Source organism: Suricata suricatta, chromosome 5 (assembly GCF_006229205.1).
Source record: "Suricata suricatta isolate VVHF042 chromosome 5, meerkat_22Aug2017_6uvM2_HiC, whole genome shotgun sequence".
Taxonomy (NCBI): domain Eukaryota; kingdom Metazoa; phylum Chordata; class Mammalia; order Carnivora; family Herpestidae; genus Suricata; species Suricata suricatta.
Genome location: NC_043704.1, coordinates 16695392 through 16709317, shown reverse-complemented (window position 1 = coordinate 16709317; position 13926 = coordinate 16695392). Strand labels below are relative to the sequence as shown.

Below are 13926 nucleotides of genomic sequence, written 5' to 3'. Positions count from 1 at the left end.
AATCCTTTATTTATCAACAATGGGAATTTGGGCATTTCCTCACTATCACATATCTTTAACCCTATTTTCATTTGGCTAAATGAAAATTTATTTTATTTTATAACATTATAATAATTATATTACCAATATGTTCTTTTACTTCTTATTATACATTTTTTCCTCCAGATATTTAAGACCTATTTAGGCTTATCCTCAAACAAAATGATAGAAATAGAAAACTACATTTCCGTGTAATAGTTGCTGAGAAAGTAGTCACCAGAAAAGCAAAACTATGGACTGAATCAAATAAAGCAAGAATGTCTGAAAGTGAAAATTTTAGAGGTGGCAACTCCTGTCCTTTATTCCTTGGGTTAGGGTTGGAAAAGAGAAAGGATGGAAACCTATGGATGTAGAATGACTAGATAGGGGTATGATCAAGATTCTAATAGGAAGCAGGAAGTATCCTTAGGCTTTTGAAAAGCCACTTAGTCAAGGGGTTATTTATGGAAGAGTGAGCACATCAAAGGAGCCAATAAGAATGCAGATGAGAGGAAGGGTTGGGTATTGACATCCAGAGACCAACATAATCAAGCTTCTAGCATTTAGGACTCAGGCAGACAGGAAGAAAGAGTGCTCTTGGAGTCCAGAACAGCAGAAGTCTGGAATCAGGGTGATTGACAGAATAAGAGCTGTGGTTGTGAAGGGGAGAAATTCTGAAAAAACCATTGGATGTTCTTACTCTTCTCTCCCTACTTTCTTGCCAGAGTCTCTCTTTGGTTGAAACCAACCAACAGTCAGAAAGCAAAGGAGACTAGCTGCATAGGGCTAGAGAGAGGAACAGGGCCAACCTGGGAGGCACTCAGAACATTGTTGGAAGCTTCTAATTCAGTGCAATTATAGGTTTATACCAATATAAATTTTTAGTGTCCTAATTAAAAATAGACATTTGCAGGCAAAGTTGTTGGCATGAAAAAGATAGCTGAAGAATTCTTCAAAGTCTAGGGTAGGAGTCTAGATAAGACACCTTGAATTCCAGTCAACTTACCAAAATGGTGGTGACAATGAGTGTTCGGTTGGCCAGTGAATCGGTGATGTTGTTGGACCTGTCTTTGTTGCCATCGGTCATGTTAAGGCCACTGTTGGAGTTCCAAATCCCAATCTACACAGAACAGAATACATCAGAGGCTGCTGGTTGTCAGTGACCCCATTTACATCAAAGAAAGGCCCCTTCTACACCAGGAATTGACAAAAAAGCTTAGAATCTGGGGAGAAGACACCAGGGCATCACACTGAAGCTACTAACTGTGGGAAAATGAAACAATAAAGGAATGAGTATGTACATAGAACAGGGAAAATTAGTGCCATTTGGGATAGAGTGGGGAGAGGTCTCTGTTTGTTAATTTATTAAGCTCATTGTTCTTTTTTTTAAGTTAAGAATTCTTAGATGAGTATCAAATTTTTCTTCCATCTGGGCATTGGAGGACATAGCAATGAACAAAACAGACAAGAGTTTTTTCCCTAATGGAGCTTACATTCTAGTGATACAAACCTTACATTGCCAAAGTGGTACCCTTGGTGCCTTTAAAATTTATAAGGAATGGGATGAAAGGAGCAAGGTGGATGATGAAGAGATGGGGCATCGAAAAGGGAAAAAATAAATGGAAGACAAAATTTGGATGAACAGTAGACTAAGTTCTGAACCTGGCTTCACTGAGAAGCCAGTGCTGGGTGACGGCACCTGTCATGGACTCTACTAGGACTGCTCATACCTCTGCCATAGACTCATCCTCTATTATTCTTCTGTTTACTTGTTGTATTTGTTTATTTGACTATGAACTCCTTCAGTGATGGTATTCATTCTTATTGCTCATTGATCTTCCTATCACAGAACCACCCATGGCAATTACTAGTCAGTGAAACCCATTGCTCTTTTAAAAAATAATGACCTACAATTTTCTCCAGTGGCCAAGTCACTCCTGCATTAGTAGGCCCTGTAGAAGTACATTGATTTGTTTAGCTTCTGGAGGAAATCAGGAGAAAAGCCTCAGGGAACTGAACTATTTATCTGAAGCCTTCTGTAGTCATTTATTGCAGCCTGGTGAGACAGACAGAATGCAGATGTGTTTCAGAGCCAGGCAATCTAGCTGCTCTGTGACCTTGGGCATGCTGGTAACCTTTCTGAGCTTTGGTTCTCTAGCTGCAAAGTATGTCACCTGGATATTGAGAAGATCAAATGAAAAGATGCACATGAAAATCTTGATCATTTTAAGAGCTACACAAACATTAATATTAAAGGACATTGAAATTACTGCTCCAGTAATTTCTTCAAGTTTGCTCTGTGTGAAAGAATATGGGTTGTGAGTGAAATATTTATTTATTTATTTATTTATTTATTTATTTATTTATTTATGTAATTTAGAGGCAGATAAAGTATATCCATGAAAGACAAGGACAGTTGAGGAACACTAACACTTGGACAGACTCTGTGATCAGCTGGGTGGTCCTATGCTCAATCCTTAAATATATTCTCTTAGTGGGAGGACATAACCTACTGGGTCAGAATATGAGCTTTACAGAGCTCTATAGACAGACTTTTGTCCAGATCCTAGCTTTGCCATGTACCAGCAGTGTGACCTTGGGTAAGTTCATTATCCCTGCTGTGCCTCAATGTCTCATCAGCAAAATGGAGATACAAGGGCTTTTCTGATGGTTAAATAAAATATCACTGGTGGGAATGTTAGGCCTCTTCTTTCGTTTTCTATTTCTTTACTTTGATTTATTTCCTAAATACAGCACCTGGAAATTCATTTAGCTTGACAAATATTTTTTTTAGAAATGTAAATTTTTGAGAAAGTTTCAAGGACTATGCCACATTCACACACCGGTGTAAACTATTTCAATGTCACTGTTTCCTTTCTATACTTAGTAAAAGTTAGTTGTTGCTGAAATAAGGAGACAGGTCTAGGTAAATGTTAGGGTTTGCATTTGGAAGTATTTTGAGCCTATCTGTAATGAGGTTCCTAGGATTGGGGTATAGAACAGCACCTTTAATAATCATTCAGTCTTTCCACCATCGAGGTCAACACCTGTTATAGGATGCATACAAGGCACACAGAATCTATGTGAGTCTAGGAATCTTCAGATTTCCTTGGTTGGCTCTATCAGGAAAGGGAGACTACTTTTTCTCCACTCTTTTTGCAGCCTGTACCCCTCTTCCCACTTTTTTGGGGGAAAGACCCCTGTTTCTAGGAAACATAACTCAGGCTAAATACATCTAGAGTCTGTTGGTTTTCATTCAAGGCTATGCTTTAGGTTGTGACCAATTGACTTCTAACTCAGTAAAAGCAGTGTATAAATTGGGCTCTGGCTATATAATTCTAATTAAAACTTGAGTTAGGCACTAGGGAAAATGAAGCCTTACTTTTAATTAAGTATTGAAAAGTGGAGAAAATAACTGTTTGTAGCCAATATGTTAAGTAATGGAATATGTTCTCTTTAATTTCTATTAATATCAAATGTGTGTTTAAAGGAACTATACTAATATTTGAAATTGGCAGCTTTGAACAGCCTCACAATGTCATTCTCTTTTAACCTACAAACTTGAAACTGTAGACAAATGCACACCACAGCTTAACGTCCAGCTTTTATTTCTTTTACCAGCCCTATCATAAGTGAGGAGGTCAGATATCATTGCTACAGCATTTCCAATCAGCTGAGTCCCAGAGTCCCATTCAATGTGAACTTTCTTCTATAAAATGAGAAAAAGGAGAATATATTTTTCTACTGTCTGGAAGTACCTTCAAATCTAGACTAAAAGAGTATTAAACTATAGTCAAGGTCAGGTTATTCCTGGGAGGTGGACAGTGTACATAGATAATTTGAATGACTACAGTCTCCTGTTTTCTAGTTGTTTCATCAGCAAAATAGAAGTGTGTGTGTGTGTGTGTGTGTGTGTGTGTGTGTGTGTGTGGGTGTGGGTGTGGGTGTGTGTCTTAAACCTAAGCAAGATCTCATGAGTCATGCACATTGCGGGGAGGGATACAGTTAACCACATGCCTAGACATTCAGCATTTCTGTCTTGTTCTCTGACCTTGGAGGAGTGCTTCCAGGAAGCAGAACCACAATTTTCAAACTGTAGAGCAAAAGCCGACAGCAGTAATTTACCAGTGAGAAGTAGCAGAGGGTGGATCAATTATTCGTGGGGAGGAACACTCAAGAGCTAAATTGTCTGGTCCTGCCTTTTTTCACTTTGTAAACAGGCATGCGGGAGCAGCCATTTATTATCTAGGACAACCAAGGGAAGCTTCTGAAAATGAGTGTCCCAATGACATTAAGCAGACTTTGAAGAAAATGACACAACAGGGGCACCCAGATGACTCAGTTAGTTAAGTGACCGACTTCAGCTCAGGTCATGATCTCACTGTTTGTGGGTCCAAGCCCCATGTGCGGTTCTGTGCTGACAGCTCAGAGCCTGGAGCTTGCTTCGGATTCTGTGTCTCCCTCTCTCTGCAACTTTCCCACTCACACTCTGTCTCTCTTTCTCAAAAAAACCCCAACATTATAAAACACTTAAAAAAACACAACACAGCAAAACGGTGTTCAGAGAGTGACGAGCATCCATTTTCCAAACTCAGAGAGTGATCCATGAAAAGTCAAAATCCAACATTGTAGAGTGAAATATCAAGTACTTGGGAAAGGTAATAAAAGACTTGTCTGTTTCTTATATCATGATACTCAAGAACACATATTTTAGTGACAGATTTTGTAAAGATTGCTACATCATCTGTTGGAAAAAAAAATCAGGTGGACAATTTTATACTCAATTAGGTTCGTGTGCAAAGAGCATTTGGAATTTGAAGATGAGCCTTATTGGGACAGGACAATACATCTTACGTGCTAGTGCTCAGGCTACAGTAAATTGTTGATGAGCAGTCATAACACAAAACAGCACACCACAGAATATGCGACTTACAATGTAGGCAATGATAGGTCAACAGGAAGGGAGAACAAAGGCATGGAGTTGCATCCCCGGGAAGTGTGTGGTGTGGGGGGTGATTATTGCAGTTTAGTGACAAGTAAAGGACATTCCCCTCCCCTGCATGTAATTTCAGAGCTTGGATTCAATTCGCTAGGATATTTGGTTTGAATTAATTCAACACTGCATAAAGTGCCTGGAGTCTCAAGCTGGATTAACGGAATAAGCTTCTTTCTGGGCCCCAGTTAGACTCATCTGTTTATTAGCAGTGAGGAAACAAGATTCCCTTCTTTATGCCTTTGGTCACCTGATTCACTGAAGATTAACACAAGGTCATTAAGCCTACATTTTTTTTAACTTAAAAGGACATTTTTGAACTCATCTACAGAGTATTACCAGGAGGGAGACAAGCTTTGGGACCACACGGAGCAACTGTTTATACTTTCCAAGACTTAACTGATAATTTGAAAGATAAAAGTGAATCTGACAAAACTGGTCAAGTTGAACAACCTGAGGTAATTTCTGTTGCATCCATCAATGGTCAGATAGTTTAGCAATTGGACTTAGGGAGAGAGAATGGAAGAAAATGTGTGCCAATCTCTGTGACATTTTCCTGATCCAAATGTTTTTAATGTCTAACATTTGCTTATATACTAAATTTGAGCACATTCATTGACAATATGATACTGTACAATAAACTATGAAATAGTAGGTGTTAGAATTTACAAGATAATCTCATTTCCCTTCCAAAGTCGCTAATGTTTTTGTCATCTCAAAACTGTGGTTCTGAAACAAATCGCCAGCCAGTATGCACTGACAAAGATCCTACGCAAAACAAACATAGCTCATAAGAAAAGGGAATTTCTGAAAATGGCTCATATTTTCTGGTGGTGACATTGAAGGAGATGTCCTGGCCTTCTGAGCCTTAGCCTATCTGACTATTCTGATGGATCAAATCTATTGTTGTTTTCATGTCCCTTTGGGAAAATATTTAGTGATTTGAGAAGGAATATAAATGGACCAATGTCTACCTCTATTGCAATAACCCGCTTTTCGTCCTAACTGGGGCTGATCCTGCCTGGGAGAAACAAAACATAATCTAGGGGGAAATATTTAATCCATCATTATTTAATCCATCTCAAGCCTGTTTTCAATTTACGGGCCATGTTGTTGAGAGACAACATATTCAATCAGCCCGTTCTCCCTTTAAACATAGACTATCGCCTCTAAACTGCATTTAGACATCTACTGGTCTGGCAAAACTGAAAAGGTGAGGCTTTCTTTCAGACATTCCCAGACCCCTCCCTCCAGATTTCCTGCCATTTTTGTCCGAGTACAAACCTTCTTCCACACTTTATATAAGTGTTTAGACACTTCGCCAGCAGCCTTGGTTTTCAGAGGGAAAAATAAAAATAGCACTTAATTAAAATGGAGCATGGAACTCAGACGGTATCACGGTGTGTGAGTGCTCAGAGCATCCCATTCCCACCCACTGTTTGGAATCTTGTACATTAAGTCAACATAAAGCCTGAACACAGGTACAGTAAGGAAATGAACCAAGTACTTGGGTCCCACAGAAGTTATTCCTTTTGGTATTACAGCCTAATGTTCATTTTACCTGTCACACACCCCCAAAATGACTTAGAGTTCTTTTGAATATGCACAGCTCTGCCAAGGGAAATGGTCTTCCTCATTCTTTAAGAAAGCCCATTCAAGAAAGCTTTTCAGCAGAATCAGTCCACACACACACACACACACACACACACACACACACACATCACACTACACACATTATTCTTAAGCAAGAAGAAAACACTCTGGACTTGATGACATGTTCTTTGTTTATGGGCCTCCAGGCAGTAGAAACTTGAGTGGAAGTAAAAAAGTGAGATTTTTCTAACAATTTTCTCTGTGGACCCCGCGAGAGGCTGACATGAAAAGATTGGGCATCTCCTCCCGTGGCTCCTGAGAGAGACGGGCCGGCTTCCCCATTGCCTTAAGGCCCAGTCAGCCTTCTCAGGAATGGAGCCCAAGTCACCTGAAGAAAGAAAAGTTATTGCAAACAATGAGGAGATAAGAAACAAATTGAGAAAACACTTTCATCTAATTTGATTTTGCCTTTGATGGAAAAACGTCAATGGAGTGTGCATAATATTGCGGGGTATAAATAGCTGTGAAGGCGTAAGGATGGCTCCGTCTCTTTCATCACACGTCGGAGGCAGAACGATGTTTCCTTAACAGCTTTTCTTTCCCTTTCAGTTCTTCGCATTAGCAGAATGGAGCGGGGAGAGAGGCATGCACAGAGGAGCAGGCATTTTCTTTAAAACAGCCATTAGACGCTTTCAGTCCCTAAAGTATTGTTCTCTTCTCTTTAGTTCCCACAGTCCATGATGGAGGTGAGGTGGGTGCCTTGTGCTTTGTCAGAACACGTTTAACCAACAGACCAACAAATTCAGGTGAAGAGATCTCAGAGAGGGAAAGGCAGAGAGATAGGAAGGGGAGAGGGAAGGACAGAGAGAGACAGTGAGACACAGAGAGAACAGAGAACAGAGAGCCAGAGAGAGAGGCAGAGAGAGGTAGAGACAGGAAGAGAGAGGGTATTTTTGAAATGGGAACCTGCGTGGATAATGCGTACCTTCAAAGCTGCAAAGTAATTATTTTCGTCAAACATTTCCACACCAATGGTCACCATCTATTACATTCAGCCTAATTCATCTCTGTTTGTTTTAATTAAGCTATTTGGGGACAGGGCATAGTCAGGACCATAAAAAAAATATGTCTCAGTTAACAAAAGCAACAGAACAGAAATGGAAATCTTATCTCATTTTACAAATCATCCCAAACATTTCAATTAAGTAAGAAATAACTGATAACTGATGATTCCCAAACCCACTCTTTTATAGGAGACATATTGTCTGGGGATTTCAAAACCATTTTTTTGTTTGTTTAAGATTCTAAATAGCAGAATCTTTACAATATAAGTGAAGTTTTGGGGAGCATATTTCCTTCTAATGCTAAGGATCCAGGAAGCCCTTTATTCTGTCCCTCTGACAACCAATCTCAAAATGGAGTGTGATTCAAATTCATTTCCAAGTAAAACCTGGATGTGCCATTCCATACATAAAAAAATCATTGACAAACTTCTTGTTTTCCAAGTCTAAACTCAAGTTCCTAAAACCTTTGAAAAGTGGGGCTAATGACATCCCACCCACAGGATCATCTGTATTTATTTCTGTAATCAGGCCTGCTGTATAAACCAAGAAGCATATGAATGTTAGCATTGCTGATAAAAACATACAATTTCAAAACCTAGCATGTTAACATCTATCAGCAGAGCAGGGAGAGAGAACTCCAGAAAACCGGACATAAATGAACATGCTAAGAGAATCATTTTATCATTCCATTACTTGTATGTGCAATTAAAATGCTTGAACAGCGCTCTTTATTTTCTTCTTAAATTTATTATTGAGAAGGTTACCTTTTCAGTTCCTTCCTCTTTGAGGCTAATAATGTCCAGATCAAAATCCTTCCTCAAGCCATCGGTTTTATTGAAGGTGATACGCCCAGTCAGGCCATCCCACCGAGCCTATGGACAAAAAGAACCTGGCATTACTGTCTCAAGCTTATCATAATCCTAACACCATCAAAACTGTAATACCTCAAATTCATCACAGTATCCAATTATTTGGTTTCATCGTGGTGTTAGAAAGCATTGCATTGCTTCAGTGGCTCAATAGCAGAACACTTCCCTGTTTTATTAGCACTCATTTATTTTGGCAGTTCTAACATCTAACATCAGTCAAATCTGTGATAGTGACAATCTAAATGGGCACTATGGAAGGAATGACTATAAAATAGTCTGCCCATGGAGTAAACAAAGTCTGGGAAGCCATAATATTCTATTTTCCAAGGTCAAGCCAAATCCCTTTTGAGATACTTGTATATGGAGAGTATCCCCAGCCCCACTAATTTTTTTGTGAAAAGGATATAATCTGGTGATGTGTTATCAAATTTTTAGGGTGTTTGGGATTTAAGCCTTTCACTGTCATTTGGCCATTACCTTAGTTTCCTGTAGTGGCTGTAACAACTTATCACAAACTGGGTGACTTAAAAGAACAGAAATTTGTTCTCATAGTTCTCAAGGCCAGGAGCAGATATCCAAAACCGGTAACTCTGAGCAAAATCAAAGTGTCAACAGGGCCATGCTTCCTCATGGAGACTCACGAGACTGTTCCTGGACTCGTCATGTTTCTGGTGGCTGCCAGCAACCCTTGTGCTGTGTCTGTATCTCTCTAATCTCTGCCTTCTGTGGTCACATTGCTTCTCTTCTTCTTTGCAGTCTCTCTCTACTTCTCTCTTATAAGGATATGTGTTGTCATTAAGGGATCATGTAGCTAATCCAGGATACTCATCCCATCTCAAAACATCTTAATTTAATTACATATGCAAAATCATTTTTTTTGCCATAAAATTTAACATTTACGCATTCTATGGATTAGGACATGGGTACCTTTAAGGGAGCCATTATTCAGCCTGCCACATATATCCACATCATTTTAGGAACTAGAAATCACAGCAGTCTCCTCTTCATAGAACTGACACTGGACATTTTCGGTGGTTTCATTAAACAGAAAATAGTGGCCCTGGAGTACCTTGAGCTTCAATCTTTAGATGATTTTTAGCAATCTTGCCTAATTTGAGTTGCCACATAAATGAGAATACAGGGAATCACAGTCCTTTGTATCTGTCTAGCTGTTTTCTCTCTCCTGACTTTACCAAATTCATTGGACATTTGTAAAACATGAAGAAAATCCTGAAAGCTACTGTGTTCACACCATGTGCACCTGTTGACTATATCTACCCATTTGGCCAAGAGGCAGAAAAAGGCAGTGAGAAAAGTATGAGTTTATCATAGAGCCGGGTTTGAATCTCTGAAGTATGACTTCACTTAACCTGAATCTGGGTTGTCTCAGATTTCTGTGTCTGAAATCACACTTCACACAATCTTAACTCATTGAGAACACTGAAAAGTTAAGCAATGATTATTTTTTACAACTATCTCTCATTTTCCTTCCCACATTGCCCACAAACTCTGAAGTTTGGCCTTTATTGCCTCACAAGTCAGGACTCACATATGTTATCTTTTCTGGTCTCTTCTGTATTTCATTTTACAAATCAACATCAAATTCATTGTCCCAAAATACAGTTTTCATACTCATGCAATTGCCTCCAGCACATAAAGTACATAATGGATTAATGCCACCTACAAATTAGTCTAAACCTTGACTTTATAAGATGTTCAGCTATTGGGTTAAACATTACTTCTGGTTATGTCCATGAGGGTGTTTCCATTTAATGAGTAAAGTAAATGCCCTCCCTAATGTGAGTGGACATTATCTAATCCATCGAGGGCCTGATTAGAACAAAGAGGCAGAAGAAGAGAAAATGTGCTTGCTCTCTTTGTTTGACTGAGCTGAGACATTGGTCTTCTGCCCTTTGACAAGGATTTAACACTATGGGCACTGCTGGTACTCATCTTCTCTGTGACAGAACTTATCCATGAATACAGCACTTAGCAGTTTATGGCTTAGTAGAAACAAGAACATGAACATGTTTCAACATGGCCCCATGAGTGTGAAGATAAATATTTGCACACAGTATTTGAAGAAAGTATGGAGCAGAACTACTTATCCCAACTACCTGGAAAGAAAGACTCACAAAGGACTACAGCACGACAGAATGCCTAAGCTCTCAAAGAATGAGAAGCTGGCCAGGAAAAGATTCATGGCCTGAGTAAAAAGCATATATAGGGTAAATCATGTCTGCCATGGATCCATAATGCAAGGTAAGGAATGATGAGAATGGGTCTAGAAAGGCAGGTAGGCATAAGGGTGTTATAAATCATGCTAGTTTGCTTGGACTTTGCTCTGTAGACATGTAGAAATCATCGGAGTGTTTTTTTTTAATTAAACTTTTTCTTTTCATTGTTATTTTTTTGAGAGAGACAGTGAGCGAGCATGGGAGGGGCAGATAAATAAGGAGACAGAATCTGAAGAAGGCTTCAGGCTCTGAGCTGTCAGCACAGAGCCTGAAGCAGAGCTCAAACCCACAAACCATGAGATCATGACCTGAGCCAAAGTTGGATGCTTACCCAATTAAGCTAACCAGGTGCCCCAATCATCAGAGTGTTTTACGCCTTGGAGTGTCATGGGCAGATGTGCATACCAGAAAGATCATTTTAGCAGCACTAGGGAAGCATGACTCAAAGATCAAGACTACAAGCAGCGAGTTGGTTAGCAGGTTGTTCTCAGAGAACAAATTGAAACATATTCCCATGCCCACCTGTGAACCTAGGGACAGCACAATCCCTTCATCTCCCTGTCCCACCAACTTGCACACTGTGAAGTGTTAATGGAAATAGTTCCATAGCAGAATGGCCAGTTTCACGAAGAAAACATTGCCATCAAAGTTCTTACAGAAAGAATAGTGAATGGAATCAATTTAATTATCAGGAACTAACTGGTATTTTTCTGGTTACCATGCAGATGGAATGTTAGTCATGACAGAAGTATTTTTTCACATGATAATGCTGGCAGTTAAATCAAATTCATGTTAGGAAATTATTATAGACACAAAAAGCCTTCAACTTTCATCTAAGCTCTCTATATGGCCAAGCTAGATGTGAGTTACTCAAGAGCTGTAACACATAAGAAATTCTTCTTCATATTCTTGAACTTTGCTTCAAGAGTTTATTGCTAAGGAAGGCTACAATGCCAAACACCATCGCCAGCTTTAAAAAAGAGATGGCACTTTCCATACTTTGACTATTGTTGATAGTGCTACTATAAACACTGGGGTACTTGTGCCCCTTTGAATCAACATTTTTGTATCCTTTGAATAAATACCTAATAGTGCAATTGCTGGGTCAATTGATGAGTGGATAAAGGAGATGAGGTGTATATATGCAATGGAATATTACTACAGCAATCAAAAAGAATGAAATCTCCCCATTTGCAACAATGTGGATGGGACTGGAGTGTATTATGCTAGGGAAAATCAGTCAGTCGGAGAAAGACAAATATCATATGATTTCACTCATATGTGGAATTTAAGAAAAAAAACAGATAAACAGGGAAAGGGAAGGAAAAACAAGATAAAAACAGAGAGAGATGCAAACTTTAAGAGATTCTTAAATACAAAGAGCACATTGAAGGTTGCTGGAAAGATGGTGGGTGGGGGGATGGGCTAAATGGGTAATGGGCATTAAGGAGTAAACTTGTTGGGCTGAGCATTGGGTGTCATATATAAGGGATGAATCACTAAATTTTACTACTGAAACATACTACATATATATTAAATAACTTGAATTTCAATAAATAAATTAAAAAATATAAATAAATGGCATATTTTATAGCTGATAGTAACATCTGTTACACTTGTTGAGAAACTGGTAGTCACATTCTCTGCACTGGGACAAGAAAAATCGCTATTGAATGCAAGTCAAGAGCATCCTCCTGTGTATATTTAGGCACACCCCCTGGCACTGTAATCTCATCTTCCTCCCCAACCATATTCCAATCCTACATTTGTACTCTGGTCACTTTCTATTTGGCAAGTCAAAGGCTGGTTCCATGGACTGGTGTGTTAACTGAGAGTCACTAAAGAAGTCTGTCTGTCTGACAGTGGAAGACAATTTGTTGAAGACTCAGTTGGGTAGAAATCTCTACGGTGTTAGGGGTTTGGACTCAATCAGTGTGCAGGCCCCTTCTTCATGTTTCTCAAATGGTGCAGTTTTAACTCTCTTTCTGATCTGTGTGGAAGGAGGTAGACTTCCTCATTAAGTTCTACAGAATTTTCAGAAAGTTTTTTCCTACAGGCAACTTTTCCTTCTTGAGGGACATGCTGTGAGTCAATTCAATACATTGTCCAGAGTTTACCGAGCTCTTTGAAAATGTGCAGAATTGGTAGCATTTATCTCTTGATGTAGCATACAGCTCATAGCAGGGTCTTAAAATCCAGTTCAGAAATCCAATTTCATTTCCACGAGGTGTGTGTATTGTGTCCCTTTGTTTAGATTCTGTTGTGTTAGCTTTATTCTTGAATTTAGTGTTCCAGTCACTGGTGCAGTGTAATTCCTGCTTCTTGCTTCTCCTCCTTGCTCATCCAAGTGGCAAAAAAGTTCCTTTTTCATGCTCTAACAATGCTTCCTTCCCTGCCTCAAATATCTACAAAGACTCCCTGCCTGGTTCTTTACTGAACTGAAATATCTTTTGACCTTCAAAGTCAAGCTTCTGTTCCTTGACACAGTTGCTTGTGTCTTCCTGCCTCCCATCCCTAGATGAGCATTTCTGTACAAGTTCTTTGTTTTGTTTTTAAAAGTAATTGTTAAGCATTTATTAATCACCAATACTTTATCAATTACGGTGAATAGACAATGACTAGCTCCTGGATATGAGGAATAAGATCCATAAGGAATTCATTTTCTGGGGCAAGGCTGAAGCATATACAATTTAGATAATGATATATAATTATATTAGTCATAATTACAATTTGCTTGCCTTATGGGGGAGTATTTGGACAAGGGACAATTATACTATGCTTAACTGAAAATAATATTTAAACTATTGTCCCTATTTTAGGAAATAGCTTTAATTTTCACCCTGCATTAGACCTCTTGACAACAATTGTCTAATAGCAAGTGAATCAAATAGTGTGACTTCCTTTTCTCTTATCTGGCACATTATCTGATGGCCAGGAGACAGAAATCAAGAGCTGAGAGAAGAAAAACAAAAGTTGTCACTAATGTTTTACTGTATGGTTTTTCTCAAGATGATATTTATCATCTTTTTTCAAATGTTTATTTATTTTTGAGAGAGACAGACAGAACATAAACAGGGGAGGGACAAAGAGCAAGGGAGACACAGAATCCGAAGCAGGCTCCAGGCTCTGAGCTGTCAGCACAGAGCCCAACG

At 39.0% G+C, this 13926-nt stretch overlaps 1 protein-coding gene across 5 annotated transcripts in view; it reads right to left on the bottom strand.

Annotated features, from left to right (window-relative positions):
- Positions 1-13926, bottom strand: part of GRIK1 (glutamate ionotropic receptor kainate type subunit 1) — a 375366-nt gene that overhangs the window by 54485 nt on the left and 306955 nt on the right. For 3 of the 5 annotated variants that reach the window (XM_029939072.1, XM_029939074.1, XM_029939076.1), the window contains exons 8-10: positions 8433-8540; positions 6296-6340; positions 1025-1138 (exon numbers count right to left, since the gene is read on the bottom strand). In XM_029939072.1, the coding sequence (XP_029794932.1) occupies positions 1025-1138; positions 6296-6340; positions 8433-8540 (267 nt within the window). The remainder of the gene's footprint in view (positions 1-1024; positions 1139-6295; positions 6341-8432; positions 8541-13926) is intronic. The other 2 variants (XM_029939073.1, XM_029939077.1) reach the window with 1 other exon arrangement.